Source organism: Rutidosis leptorrhynchoides, chromosome 9 (genome assembly GCF_046630445.1).
Source record: "Rutidosis leptorrhynchoides isolate AG116_Rl617_1_P2 chromosome 9, CSIRO_AGI_Rlap_v1, whole genome shotgun sequence".
In the NCBI taxonomy this organism is placed as follows: domain Eukaryota; kingdom Viridiplantae; phylum Streptophyta; class Magnoliopsida; order Asterales; family Asteraceae; genus Rutidosis; species Rutidosis leptorrhynchoides.
In genome coordinates, this window is record NC_092341.1 from 62,483,422 (window position 1) to 62,499,636 (window position 16,215).

The 16,215-nt window shown below is 32.5% G+C and overlaps 1 protein-coding gene across 1 annotated transcript; it reads left to right on the plus strand.

Moving 5' to 3' along the window:
* Nucleotides 1–1,084: 1,084 nt before the first annotated feature.
* On the plus strand, nucleotides 1,085–12,317 carry LOC139868103 (uncharacterized). The gene is made up of 2 exons (XM_071856440.1): nucleotides 1,085–1,250; nucleotides 11,659–12,317. The coding sequence occupies exons 1-2, from the start codon at nucleotides 1,085–1,087 to the stop codon at nucleotides 12,315–12,317; spliced, it is 825 nt and encodes a 274-aa protein (XP_071712541.1).
* The last annotated feature ends 3,898 nt before the right edge of the window (nucleotides 12,318–16,215 follow it).

Sequence of the window (16,215 nt, forward strand, 5' to 3'; positions counted from 1 at the left end):
TTAAATTAAAAATAAAAATAAAATTGAGACGCCATGAAAATGGTAAATTAAATTTCCATGAGTTTTAAATCCTGCCTGAAAATTAATTTAGGTTCTAAGAGTCAAGTCGTCAATAAATCGACACTTGTTGTCGACTTAATAAATAGAGCCGTTGAATATGTTTAATGTCCGTAAGATATTAACCTGCAATATTAAGGATAAGCTACATACGTTTTAGGTGCACAGTTCGTGATCGAAATGTCAAATTAGTATTCTTCTGTTACAATGGTTACACATTTCTAATATTAAATTTTTAACTACCGTCCCGGAATCGAATCAAGCTAAAAACTGAAGTTGATTACTTCGATTGATAACTTGTTTTTTCGCAAGATGAGTAGTTTCTACTCTATGTATACACTATTGGGTTTAGAACTAAAGACTGATTTTTTTATAGGGATTTACAAGAAGACATTCATGTTTGGGTTACGTTTCAATCTGCTATGGCAGAGTGATAAAGATTTAAAAGTCTGCCATAACATAAACCTGAAAAGGGGAGTTAACCCGAATCATGTTACCAGCAACCCTTCTAAACCAAATCACGTTAATAGATTGGCTATAGGAGTTATGGTGGTACTTTATTTGCAAGAAAGTAAGTATTTTTCAAGGATAAGAAGAGGTTATTAGTTGATGAATTGGTTAAGGATGTGGAGGATTTTATTCAGCTCAAGCTGTTGATTTTATAAGTGTTGTGGTCAAAGTTCAGAAATATAGATTGTAAATAAAATGTAACTAATAATAAATTAAGTTAAATCTATACTTATATACTATACATTATAAGACGTGAATTAGTGCAGCGTGATGGAGAGTTTTTGATCCAATCACGCCCCCCATCACCCCTCTATGGGGCGCGATGGTGGTTGAAGGTGGCCGGCGCGATGGCTCCATCACATGCAGGTGATGGGCCGAATTGCGAATGGGTGAATGCCACGTGTCTGGAGCCGTTGAACTAGCCGTTTGATTTTTTTTTTCTTTTTTTTTTCTATAAATACACACACATTTTATTCAATATTATTAAAATTCCTATTCTATACTTCAAAAAAATAAAATGGTACGTGGGTTGTTCCAAATGTTTAATATTTGGGATTCCGACGATGAAGAGGATTTGGATTTTTTACGAGAAATTACCGAAGAATTGGATGCTGAAGAAGCTGCCAACGAAGACCGAGTTCGAAAGCGTCGAGTTTACCTACGTAGAGATCGTGAAGAAGCAGGTAAAAATTTACACAAACATTATTTTTCAGAGCATCCAACTTATCTTGATCGTTGGTTTAGAAGACGTTTTAGAATGAGTAGAGATTTATTTTTACGCATCTGATGTTGTGCGGGATGTATACGAAATACTATTATTGTTTATTACGAAATACGACGAACTTACACAAGTTTTATTTATTTAATTATGGGATATACCTAAACCTTGCTACAACACTATAGACATTGTACCTAATCGTAGAGTAGTGTAGTTTTTAGTAAGTCCGGTTCGTTCCACAGGGAGCTAGCTAAGTTTAACGCTATATTTTTAACAACTATATTTATATAAAATATATATAATTATATATAGTAATAATAATATATAAAAGGGGGGGGGGGGGGTTTTTACCGTTTAATGACCGGTTTGTCGATTTAAATAAAGCGTAAAGATAAATGACGATAATATAAATGACAGAATTTAAATTGCGATAAAGTAAATTGCAGTAATTAAAATGACAGTAAATAAAGGTACGATGAAATATGAAATAAAAGTATTATGCTTATTTAAACTTCCGTAATCATGATGTTTGACGTTTTTATTTTAATTAATTGTTACCCGGGTTAATTGTCCTTTGTCCTGGTTTATTTGATACTTATCTGGTTTTTGTCCATAATAGTCCATCGGTCATAATTATAAAATGCTCGTCAAATTAACCTTATTCCCGAAGTCAAATATTCCAACTAATTAGGGATTTTAGACTATAACAGGGTATTAATACTTTGTTAATAATTACACCAAGTTATCGACTGCGTGTAATTCAAGGTTTTAATACTTTGTTAACAATTACACCAATATCCTTGTATGTAATCCACCCCTGTTTTAATTAGTCCATGATACATTAATTTATTCACTTGGCCATAATGAATAATCAATTACCCAATTCAATTAATTAATTAAATGATTGTAAACGATGTCGTATGAACGTCACTAAATAGGACATTCGTAATCATTTTAATAATTATTAGATTAACTAATTTGAAGATAGGTTCGACAGGTGCCAATGAGTTGTCATTCGATTAGACAATACCCCCCATCTATTAATAGTCATAGTCCAATGTCCACAAGTGTCGGTCTTTTGTCCAAACCCAAATTATGGTACAAAATTCAATAACCCCGTCTTAATATTTAGCCCAACATCACGATTATTTCGGCTTAAATAAGCATAATAATAACTTAGTTACGAGACATTAATTTATAAAAGAAGAACATAGCTTACAGTGATTATTAATCGCGTAGCGTTACACGGATAGAGTTCCGACTTTAAAACCCGTAAAACATTTCTTACAATAACCCAACTAAACCATAACTTTATTATTAAAATTAACTTAAATTAAAATTATAATATAAATATATATTTATGTTTACAGAAGAAGGAATGAAAAGAGTGGGTAGATGTGCTCCTAATTCGGCCGAAAATGTTGTAATTAATATACATGGCCAGCAAATTGCTCCCATGCGATCGCATGATATATACACCTCCTGGCCATGCGATCGCATGGCCAGCTGTTCCAGCTCACAAGTTGAGTTTAAAACGTGGGCGGCTGTTATATTAATATATAATATAATATATATAATTTTATATAATTATATATATATTATATTATATTGTTGTGCATAGTTGACTTGTGATTTTAGCTCCGATGTCTCGTACGTTTACGCCCGATTTATGTCTCGGTTCCGGTTTCTCGAACGATTTTTCGTACGCGTAGATATCTTGTACTTTGCGTTTCGAAATTTTGTAATTTGCACAAAAATTATTTTCCTTAACTCCCATTTAGTGGCACTTTTGAGTGCACTATGACTTTAGTGGCACTTTTTCTTCAATTATTTAATCTTCGTGCTTCGTCTTCACATTTATTTATTTAAACGATTACAACTTAAAAATAAAATAATTACAACTAAAAACTTTACATATTGGTGTGATATTGCGACTAAATATATGTTCATTTGGAGCACTATCAAATATCCCCACACTTGAACGCTGCTTGTCCTCAAGCAATACAGAACTTGAAATTAAATCACACTTCACTCGAATCATTTTTTTATTCTCACACTTTATACATCCGTGATTTTGATACGACGGTATAAACAATGATAGTAACGATGTGGTTTACAGTCCCACATGACTATGAAAATTTAGATCCTTTAAGGAAATTGGATCTTTATGAAAACATTTGATTTTTTGAAAATTCAATCTAGCTTTTACCCTAGATAAGTTTTCCGGAATAACCCTTCACCGGTGTTTGCAAATTATTTTTGTGGGTTGTGTGGGTTTCAGATTTTAAAATTTTAGCTCAAAACTTGCGATTTTGTGTCACCCACTTGCTAACCTTGTATTAGGAAAGCAACACGTCCAGTATACTTTCTCCGTATATTACCTTTTGGTAAACTACCGTTCGGTTGTAAGGGAAAGCGATGAACAAGAAACTGTTAAGGCAATGTCTAATGACATGTAGTTGTTCATGGTCCACAACGTGTCGAATGCAATTACTATCCTTTGTAGGAGAAATAGTAAAGATCATCCTATAATTTATCGGTCTGGCACAAGGTCCTGTCTTCGACCATGCTATGCTACCATCGTTCTTACGGTTGACACCCGATTTAGTTCAGGTGACCTAACGAATTCCGGTAAATTCTTAGGATTTTACGTTCAATGGTAATGAACGCATTGAAAATGGGTTTTCAGAAAACAAATCGGTTTTAATTTTGATCAAAATATTTTCTCGTTCAAGCTCGCGTTTAGATATCATCGAATTCCATGAGTTTGTAATTCTCAATCTTTAAAGTCAATCTCAAGGATTGAGTAATATCAGGCTTAAATGCTGATTTTTAATCTTTAAGGAGATTATCTTTTCTGGAGGTCTGATTCATTAGTCTTATCAAGTTAATTTGCACGGCGCCCTCCTCATTTTACGAGACAGATCCTCTCATGGCTAGGATAAGTCTGACCACTTGGCGACCCTGTTTGATGCTGAGGTCCGTGGATTTCTAGCTGATTTTTGAGAAAACTTTTCAAGGTTTTTCGTAGACTCTACAACTGGTCTGGACGACAACTTCCTGACCTGAATCAAGAAGTGCGTGTCTTTTTCGGAAGACTTTACTTTCTTTTAATGATGGAATTGATTCATCATGTAGATCCATCTTTCTTTCAAATATATTGCAGTAAATCGGGTAAAACTGATTAGTTTAGTCCAAAGCAAAAGTACCTGCAATAATCTTGTACAAATATGTGATATATGTAAATTCTTCCCACACTTAGCTTTTATTTTTCTTTGCCTTTTTATTCTCCTTTATTCCATTTTAAATGAATTCAAGCATTTTGGGTTGTTTCTCCATTTATGTTCTCTCCGAGGTAACAATAATTTCGGCATTAATACCTAGTTTTATCGTTCATAAATATGTATAAACATGATTTTGAGTTCATTTAGTTGAAAATTTTTCAAATTTTCACAAAATTTGGCAATTAAACTAAGTGTAAATTCGAGAGAATTTATAACCCTTCCCCACACTTGAGATCTTGCAATGCCCTCATTTGCAAGAAATCAGACTATAATTATAAATTCATGAGGGTGATTAGTGTAGAAAAGTGATTAAAAATACCGAGTTTGCAAACATATTATTTTATATCACATTTGATATTTTGCGTCTTGTCGTCAAAATTAGTAGCTTTTGCTGAACTTTAATGTCAGTCTTTGAAAGTGCGCTGTTTTACCCTGTTTTGTACATAAGATAAACTACAAACATATATATAATATATATATATATATATTTTTTATAAAACCTTTATTTATTAAAACAATTTAAATGAATAATTTTTTTAAAATTTTGTTTCCTTTTACTTTAGGTAGTTTCGGTATGTTTACCTAGTCCGTCCCTCGACAAAATTTAAAATTTGTCTTTTTTAAAGCGATTGTTTTAAAAGCAAAGATTTTTGGGTTTTTTTTAATTTTTTTTGGTATACTTTAGATCAATAAAATTAAAAATAATGATAACAAAATTTTTCGCCCCGCCCTCGGATAAAGCAATTTCGATTCTATGATCTAGTCTTTAACTTACGACGAATTTTAGAAATCATTTTTTTTAAACTTAATGAAATAAAGTAAATTTTGTTTTTAAATTCACACAAAACTTAAATTTAAAAAGCGTATTAATTTCATACAAACCTACAAAATAAAATAAAATTCAGAATGGGGGGAAGAAAACTAGTTCTTTAGTGTCTGCTAGTGGAAAAGACCAATCGGATTCCATTATCGGAACTACACGAGAACAGAACAACTAACTCTAGACAGCATTTTCTTTTTAGAACATTTGAATCTCCCCACACTTAGGTAGCTGTGGTGTCGAAATTGTAATTAACTTCATCGTCAATTTCTTTTGGACCATAATCAACTTGCATATCTGTGACTTTTGCTTTAAGCCATTGGTCGGATTCCTTTGTAATATCCACAAATTCAACTAGTTTCGCCTTTTCTTTAGGCGATAGATTGGATACTAATCGGTTACATAACTTAAAGTTCCCCTTGGTTCTAGCATCGCGAATCCGTTTAATAAGTTTTTTCATTGAACTATTAATAACGGGGTCATTTAATTTCGCATTAACAACGAGGTTCTTTGTTATCAGGTCATCATTAGGTGTTACTTCATCTTCCCCACACTTAGGCGTTTTATTATTGCTAAGCACTACCGTTGGAGTTGGTAAAACGATATGCTTCTCATCGATTGTTTTTATTAGTTCAACGGTTTTGGTTAGTGGAGATTTAGACTTTCGAATCACAAAGGTGACCGATTTGTCACCATCACTAAGTGTCATTCTACCTTTTCTTACATCAAATAACGCCCCGGTGGATGCTAAGAATGGTCGACCTAAAATTAGAGGAATGTTTGAGTCCTCTTCTATGTCAATGACAATAAATTCGACTAGAAAGGTTAAATTACCTACTTGAACAGGTAGGTTGTCAGCAATTCCAACTGGGTGCTTAATGGTTTTATCAAAGAGTCGAACACTCATTTCCGTTGGACTTAACTCACCTACTCCTAATCTCTTATATAATGAAAGAGGCATAACACTTATACTTGCACCTAAATCTGCTAGTGCATCATACATGACACAATCACTAAGTAGACAAGGAACAATAAATTCATCCGGATCACCCAACCTGGGTGGAGGTTTCAGTGGAACTGTCTTCACCGGGTTTACTTTTATAGTTATTGTTTCTTGTACCTTCTTATTCTTCTTCTTCTTCTTTCCAAATGTATCACAAACTTTATTACCTATCACTTGCTCATACTCAATTCCTTTTCTTGGAAATGAGATGGGTGGTCTGTATAGTACCACCACTGGCTTTACATACTCAGGTGGTGGTGGTGTTGTAACTTCTTCATTGTTACTCACATCTAAAACCTTCCCATCTTCTGGTGCTGATTTTTCAGAATTTGTTGACACCATATTATCATTCTCATTCCCAGGATTTACTTCAGTATTACTCGGTAGCTTTCCTTGTTCCCTCTCACTCATCATGCTAGCAATAGTACCTACGTGTTTTTCTAGATTTAAAATGGAAGCTTGTTGAGTTCTTAATGACTGATCAAACCTCTCATTCGTTTGGGTTTGAGATGTAATAAATTGTGTTTGAGATTCCATTAGCTTTGACATCATTTCTTCTAGATTTAACTTTTTCTCTTCGGTTTGTTGTGGTGGTTTATACAAGCTAGGTCTTTGTTGATTGAAAGTGTTGTTTTGAGTTGGTTGGTTATTCGAACCTTGTTGGTTGTACGAGTTATTGTTGGATCCATTTGGATTGTAAAGAATGTTTTGATTTCGATTGAAGTTTGGCCTTGGCGGTTGATAATTATTTTGATAATTATTTCCCGGCCTTTGGTTCATGTAGGAAACATTCTCACGTTGTTCCATGGTTTGTTCAATGTGACAATCTTTTGTTAAATGTGGTCCACCGCATTGCTCACAACTGATTCGTATTGCGTGAATATCTTTAGTCATCTTTTCCATTCGTCTCTCGAAAGCATCTATTTTTGCGAAAACAGAATCAAAGTCATGGCTAGAATCGGCTCTAGCCGCTTTAGATGATCGAAAAATATCTTTTTCTTGATGCCACTCATATGAGTGGGAGGCTGTGTTATCAATAATTTTGTGAGCTTTGGTTGCGGTTTTCTTCATAATGGAACCACCAGCTGCTGTGTCGATGTCTTTTCGTGTAGTAACGTCGACACCTTGGTTGAATATTTGTACTATTTGATAAGTGTCTAAACCGTGCTGAGGACATCCTCTCAACAACTTTCCGAATCTTGTCCACGCCTCATATAATGTTTCATTTGGCTTTTGCTCGAACGTAACAATTTCTCCTTGAAGTCTCACGGCTTTAGATGCCGGAAAGAATCTTTTAAGAAATTTCTCAACTAAGACATCCCATGTATCAATCGCTCCTTCAGGTAATGATTCTAACCAATATTTGGCTTCTCCCTTTAAAGTCCAGGGAAACAACATGAGATAGATCTGTTCATCCTCAACTTTTCTGATTTTAAATAGAGTACATATCCTATTAAAGGTTCGAAGATGTTCGTTTGGATCTTCTTTTGGCATACCACTATATTGGCATTGATTAGTTACCATGTGTAGGATTTGTCCTTTGATTTCATAATCTGGCGCATTAATGTCTGGTCGCTTAATTTTGGCCAGTGCGTGTAGCTCTCATTCGATCTTCCATACTTAGAGGTTCCGTTATTTCCCATATTTGAAATTTTTGAATTCGAATCACTAGAAGATTTTGATTTAACGGTTTGTGGTTCAGGAGGAATGATTAGTGGTTCATGATCTCTGAATTGTCCTTGAATATCCTCCGGGTTCTCAATTGTGAAGTCGGGTTTAAAAAATGGATTATCGGAAATTTGAATTAGAGTACTTGTTCGACTAGATGATAATTCTAAAGAAAAATCAACAGCGAAAATATTAGCTAGATGTCTTGATCGAGTTACAGGTGGTGAACGTATGAAAGGTGGTGAACGTTTTGCTCGGTGCATTCACTGAATATCCTATTAGTTATAAAAATAAAAATTATATAAGTTATTAAATTAATAGACTTTTCTGCTTTTGCCCACGTTTCGAATAGCCAAAAGATGCAGCAGGGAGTCAGGATCCTTTAAGTCGGAAAATCCACAACTCAGCCACTAACAAATCCAACTATTACTACGAAGCAGAAAATTTTGGATGTCTATCAATTTAACCGCTTAAAATAATTTTTCGTCGAAATTTAAAGAAATAAAGAAAATTCTATGTCCTAAAAACTAGAGCGTAGAAATGAGAAAGAAAAAGAAGCGCGTCGAAAAACGTCGAAAAATAAAAATAAGAAAGAAAAACGTCGAAACTTAAAAGTCTAAAAACTAAATCTAAAAAGTTGCGTCTAAAGGAATTAAAGCTTAAAAGGAAATCTATATCCAAAACGGCAATAACTTAAAAGGCACTAAAATATATAAACGGCGTCGCAAAATTCTAAAGCGCCTAAATCTTAATTCTAAAGAAAAAGCACTTAAGGGATTTTACGACAAAGTCTTAAAAGCTAAAAATCTACGCCAAATCTATAACTACGAAATTAATATTACGAACGACAAATATTAAAAACTACGAATAAACGATAAAAAGATACAAAATATAAAATAAAATGATAAAAATATAAATTTTATAAAAATATTATTTTTATATGATATTTTATAAAAGTATTAAACTATATAATTAATTATAATAATTAAACTCAAAATTAAAAATTTAATTAAAAACTAAAAACTAAATATATTAATATATAATAATTAAACCCTAGTTTAATTAAATAAAAATAATTAAAATAAAACCCTACAACCGTAATTAATGCTCGAAGATTGTCCTATCAGACCAGCTCATGCGACCGCATGAGTTTTGGTTGTTTGGGTCATGCGATCGCATGGCCCAACATTTTATGAATTCATTCGGGCTCAGATCAGTTTCGGCCCAGCTTCTTTATTTTATTTATTATTTGATTTATTATATTTTCGGATTATTAATTTTTATAAAATAATATATATAAAAGTTATATAAAATAAAAATAAACTTATATTTTAAATCTAAAAATAAAAGTTCTTGTTAATATTATATATAAAATCTTAAATAAATATATATATATATATATATATATATATATATATATATATATATATATATATATATATATATATATATATATATATATATATATATATATATATATATATATATATATATATTTTTTTTTTTCTTTTTTTTTAATTTTTTTAACACTTATAATAAATAACAAAATATTTTTACGAAATAAGAAATAATATATTTTTACAAAAATATAGTTTTTCACCGAGTCCCCGGCAGCGGCGCCAAAAACTTGATGTTGCCGAGGTGGTATGCGAAATACTATTATTGTTTATTACAAAATACGACAAAATTTCACAAGTTTTATTTATTTATTTATGGGATATACCTAAACCTTGCTACGACACTATAGGCAGTGTACCTAATCGTAGAGTAGTGTAGTTTTTAGTAAGTCTGATTCGTTCCACAGGGAGCTAGCTAAGTTTAACGCTATATTTTTAACAACTATATTTATATAAAATATAAATAATTATATATAGTAATAATAATATATAAAAGGGGGGTTTTTACCGTTTAATGACCGGTTTGTCGATTTTAAATAAAGCGTAAAGATAAATGACGATAATATAAATGACAGAATTTAAATTGCGATAAAGTAAATTGCAGTAATTAAAATGACAGTAAATAAAGGTACGATGAAATATGAAATAAAAGTATTATGCTTATTTAAACTTCCGTAATCATGATATTTGACGTTTTGATTTTAATTAATTGTTACCCGGATTAATTGTCCTTTGTCCTGGTTTATTTGATACCTATCTGGTTTTGTCCATAATAGTTCATCGGTCATAATTATAAAATGCTCGTCAAATTAACCTTATTCCCGAAGTCAAATATTCCAAATAATTAGGGATTTAGACTGTAACAGGATTTTAATACTTTGTTAATAATTACACCAGGTTATCGACTGCGTGTAATTCAAGGTTTTAATACTTTATTAACAATTACACCAATTATCCTTGTATGTAATCCACCTCTGTTTTAATTAGTCCATGATACATTAATTTATTCACTTGGCCATATTGAATAATCAATTACCCAATCCAATTAATTAATTAAATGATTATAAACGATGTCGTATGAACGTCACTAAATAGGACATTCGTAATTATTTTAATAATTATTAGATTAACTAATTTGAAGATAGGTTCGACAGGTTCCAATGAGTTGTCATTCGATTAGACAATACCCCCCATTTATTAATAGTCATAGTCCAATGTCCACAAGTGTCGGTCTTTTGTCCAAACTAAAATTATGGTACAAAATCCAATAACCCCGTCTTAATATTTAACCCAACATCACGATTATTTCGGCTTAAATAAGCATAATAATAACTTAGTTACGAGACATTAATTTAAAAAGAAAGAACATAGCTTACAGTGATTATTAATCGCGTAGCGTTACACGGACAGAGTTTCGACTTTAAAACCCGTAAAACATTTCTTACAATAACCCAACTAAACCATAACTTTATTATTAAAATTAACTTAAATTAAAATTATAATATAAATATATATTTATGTTTACAAAAGAAGGAATGAAAAGAGTGTGCAGATGTGCTCCTAATTCGGCCAAAAATGTTGTAATTTATAGACCTGGCCAACAAATTGCTCCTATGCGATCGCATGATATATACACAACCTGGCCATGCGATCGCATGGCCAGCTGTTCCAGCTCACAAGTTGAGTTTAAAACGTGGGCGACTGTTATATTAATATATAATATATATATATAATTTTATATAATTATATATATATATTATATTATATTCTTGTGCATAGTTGACTTGTAATTTTAGCTCCGATGTCTCGCACGTTTACGCCCGGTTTATGTCTCGGTTCCGGTTTCTCGAACGATTTTTCGTACGCGTAGATATCTTGTACTTTGCGTTTCGCAATTTTGTAATTTGCACAAAAATTATTTTTCTTAGCTCCCAAAATCCGCGCAAGTCTTTAACTCACTTTTAGTGGCACTTTTGAGTGCACTATGGCTTTAGTGGCACTTTTCAGGCTTTAGTGGCATTTTTTCTTCAATTATTTAATCTTCGTGCTTCGTGTTCACATTTATTTATTTAAACGATTATAACTTAAAAATAGAATAATTACAACTAAAAACTTTACATATTTGTGTGATATTGCGACTAAATATATTCTCATTTGGAGCACTATCAGCATCCAAAATGACATACTTAGTTATGATGTAGAACCTTTACCTAGTCATTTTGAGTATTTTAAACAAAAAAGAGATACGCTTGGTAGACTAGGTTTTACTACTGAGCAAAAGATTACATCTGCGTTGCGTCAATTGGCGTATGGTACAGCAGCAGACAAGTTTGATGAATATTTACAAATGTCTGAAGCTACATCAATAATATGTCTAAATATGTTTTGTAAGTGTGTTCTGGAACTTTATGTTGACGAATATTTGAGGAAACCAACTAGTAGTGATATAGCTCGCTTATATAGCACTCATGAAGAAAAGCACGGTTTCAAGGGAATGCTTGGAAGCATTGACTGCATGCATTGGAAGTGGAAAAACTGTCCAGTTGCTTGGAAAGGGCAATATACGAGTGGTCATCAAAAACACCCAACCATTATTCTTGAAGCTGTTGCTTCATATGATACGTGGATTTGGCATGCATTCTTCGGTGATGCGGGTGCAAACAACGATGTGAATGTTTTGAATCAATCTTCACTATTCGATGACATCAAAAATGGAAATGCACCATTTGCTCCATTTACTATTAATGGTCATGATTACATGAATGGTTATTATTTAGCCGATTGGATTTACCCAGATTGGGCAACATTGATCAAGGCGTATTCGACACCAACCGATGAGCCACGTGCAAAATTCAAATAATTTCAAGAAAGTGTCTGATGAAGAGGAATACATGCCCTCCGGACCACAGTACGACACGGATGGAAAATTCTATTCGTCTGATTCTCCTGATTTCAATGATTTCTAAATGTTTTGTTGTATTATCGTTGTTTATTATAGTTGTTTAGCTTTCGTTGTTATCGTGTTTAATATGTAGTTTCAAAAACTTGTAACCGTGATGTTGTTTTAATAAAAGTGACGTTCAAAAAAACATTAGTGATTTATATTTGTAATAATAATAATAATAATAATAGTAATAATAATAATAATAATAATAATAATAATAATAATAATAATAATAATAATAATAATAATAATAATATTAATAATAATAATAATATTAATAATAATATAAAAAAGAAAAACTAAAATTAAAATTAACTCCATCACATAACCATCACGCCCACCACTACAAACTCCATCACGCCATCACCCCATCACATTTGCCAACTCAGCACTATACCCCACAAAAACCCCCATCACCCCCTATCACGCCCATCACCATTAAATAAGGTCTAAGAATGCCATGGAGCTCTAGCCGAATTAGGATTTAGACAATAATTCCATGGAGCTTTAGAGCTCCTTACACGCCTATTAGACATAATAAGTGTTTCAATTGATAAACAGATTGTATGAAAAAATATGATCGATTGAAATAGTGATTGTTTTATTAATATTATAATCTGAATTGTATTTTGTTGATTACAACTTACAAGTGTTATATACAACAGAAAGTAACAGCTAATTTCTAAATGGGAAGGCTCCAAGAGAACTTTTGGAACCCCCATTACTAAAAAAGGAAAAACTGCAGCCTTGAGCATGCTTGACCCGTTAATCTTGGCACCATCTAAAATGGGTAATGATGAGTTAACAATCTGATCCCAAATAAGTCAAATAACCAAATTTGGTTATTTGACTTTGTCTTCTTGTTGCTGTTATTCTAACAACCCCCCCCCCCTCCTCAAGTTGAATAGTGGGGTCTCCAATATTCAACTTGCTAAGAACATCACTAAAAAGTCTTCCATTAACAGATTTGGTAAGAATGTCGGCTAGTTGATATTCTGATCTGATGGACGGAAGTGAAATGATTTCTGCATCTAACTTCTCTATGATGAAATGTCGATCAATCTCAATATGTTTAATTCGATCGTGTTGAACCGGATTTTCTGAAATGGCAATGGCAGCTTCATTGTCACATAAGATTTGTATAGTTTATTTTGGAGGAAATCCGATTTCTGTCAAGAGTTTCTTAATCCATAAGGCTTCGACCACACCCTTTGCTATACCTCGAAATTCTGATTCTGCACTTGATAGAGAAACAATCTTTTGTTTCTTGCTTCTCCATGCAACTAAGTTTCCCCCGACGATTGTAAAGAAAGCCGAAGTAGATCTTCTATCTTCTTTTTCTCCAGCCCAACTTGCATCTATATAGATTTCAGTTTCAAGATGTCCATTTTTCTTGAACACAACTATAACACCCCGCCAAAATACCATCTGACGGCGTGTTAATTCCGGTCCCACAATTAACAGTTACGCCCTCTATATGAGACGTTAAAGCAATCGCATTTAATTTTATTTAAAATAATAACTTTCAAAAACAAAAGTCAAAAATCCCAAAATAGAAACACTGTTGTGATCGTAACCACAAGCCAACAGTATTTAAATAGTATAAAAGTTTTAAATGCGAAAGTAAATAATGTTCTTTAAAATCAAATGCTGACTCCATGGCCAGTCATGCAGCAAACACAGTGAAAGCATACCTCTTAAGGACCTGAGAATAACAACACGCAAAAACAGGTCAACAAATAATGTTGAGTGAATCTACATGTTTAAATTAATGTAATAGTATCTAAAAAATAGTTATCAGAAAAATAGTTTAATTTCATTGACCACGAGATTCTATCGCTTGCATAAACCGAGCACCTGAATTCTAGCATTAACCCGAGTATAGAAAACACTACACCCGACCTTACCTCGTAAATTGTTATACACTTGTTCAAATGTATTTAATGTTTAAAGTAAATGCACCACAGTTTTTATAGCGGGTGAGGTTGTCAACCTAACAGATCCGTCCATCTAAATTGTGCTTACACCGATGGTATTAAAAGTATTCAAGCTAGAGGCTTTTTGAACAAACTCATTATGCATATGTGTAGTACTCATGTCAATATAAAAGTAATTGAAAATATAAATATAACAGTGTGTATTCTCATCCCTGAAAACATGTAAAAAGCGGGACTGTAGACTCACCTTTGAATAAGCTCGGAATGAAAGACAAGTGACTTGTACGGTTTAGACTCGAGTAATGTAACCTAAGTATATGTATGTAGGTTGGTCAATATATGTATCTTATATAAGTGTGGTTTCATAGTGTACGTTGTCTTATTGCTCGACTCGACGCGTTTCAAAGTAAAAGTCAACTATATCATGCAAGTCAATCAAAGTCAACCGAAGTCAAACCGAAAGTCAAACTTGGTCAAAGTAGTCAACTAATGTCAACATCAGTAGGTTCATGTCAAATATTGGTCAACATGTCAAACCTAAGTCAAAAAATACGTTTCAGGTCATGAATGATCATTTTCACAATTTCAGTTTATCGTTATGCACAAAGTTTATGAACACGTAGCATACTTAGCACATTATCTCATAGTACAAAATTCAAGTAAATATGAAAAACTCCAGATCATAATTAGACACAAAATAGATTCCAAAAAGTCTAGCCAGGGACTCATACGACAATTAAAAGTCAGGAATCAGAAGGGATACATTTGGGGTTTGCCAAGTCAGTTTCTGACCGCGCACTGATTTCATTTCGGCTATAACCGGAGTTAGAAACATGCAATTGATACAATACCAGTGGCAATAGTTCAAGGAAAAATCAAAGTAACACATATCAAAAATCTATCCACTTTTGCTTAGCCAATTTGTACAGTTTATTTGTGCAAGTTGATCATTCAGTTTTCAGCTCAAATCAGAATTCACATAAAGTATGGCTCTATTGTGCCCAATGCATAAGATTTAAGAGATTGACATAAACTAACAATAAGTCACATATCATGTTAAGTTTCATTTTCCAAAATTATACATTCTCAATAAATATAAAAAATTCACAAAGTACAAAACCGTGATCAATTTACAGATTCGATTCTCATTTAGTTAGTCACATTCGCATACGATTATCCGAAGATCTAGATACAATTAGCCTATGATATCTACATGAAAGATGAATTAATTTTTGTCTATTTTTCAAATATACAAAGCTTTAATCACAGAAGTTAACACATTTTATCATACAAGGTTATTTTCATGCAAGTGCTGTATAAAACTTCATTTACACTAATTCTAGCATATCTCAGGCTATACATAAGCAAACGACATGATATCCTAGTCCAACTTGGGTGTTTTTAAATTATCTTTCCAGTGGTATAAGTCTCACATGCCAATTCGTTGTCTATCAATACCAGATTTCCGATCAAGCAACAAAAACACAATGATAATTCAAATCGACATAACTTAATCATACGGAAACGAAATCAAGCGAATCCAAAGCCTAAACTCAATAGTTTTTCGCAAGGAATCTGATTATAACATAATAATTAACATTTGAAAAACTTAATTTTTCTGATTCAACAAATACAAATTCGTTTTTAAACCCTAGCGCATCAAACAATCAAAATAACGATTTCAATGAACACGTACGCGTATAGACTTGAGCAATTGACAACATAACTATGAAACTCACATGAAAATCAGATTTTTAAGATTTAGAGTTCATGCAATTATACCTTTGATCGCTAAATTAAATACACCAACGCGTAGAGGAGATCGGGAATTACAACTTTCGTGTTCAAGGTTTAATCTAAAAATCAAAAATGGATGG

Coding starts and splice junctions, on each gene's coding strand:
- LOC139868103 (XM_071856440.1), top strand. CDS start 1,085: ATGGTACGTGGGTTGTTCCAAATGTTTAATATTTGGGATTCCGACGAT. Junction 1,251..11,658: donor TAGAGATCGTGAAGAAGCAG/GTAAAAATTTAC, acceptor GTTATGATGTAG/AACCTTTACCTAGTCATTTT.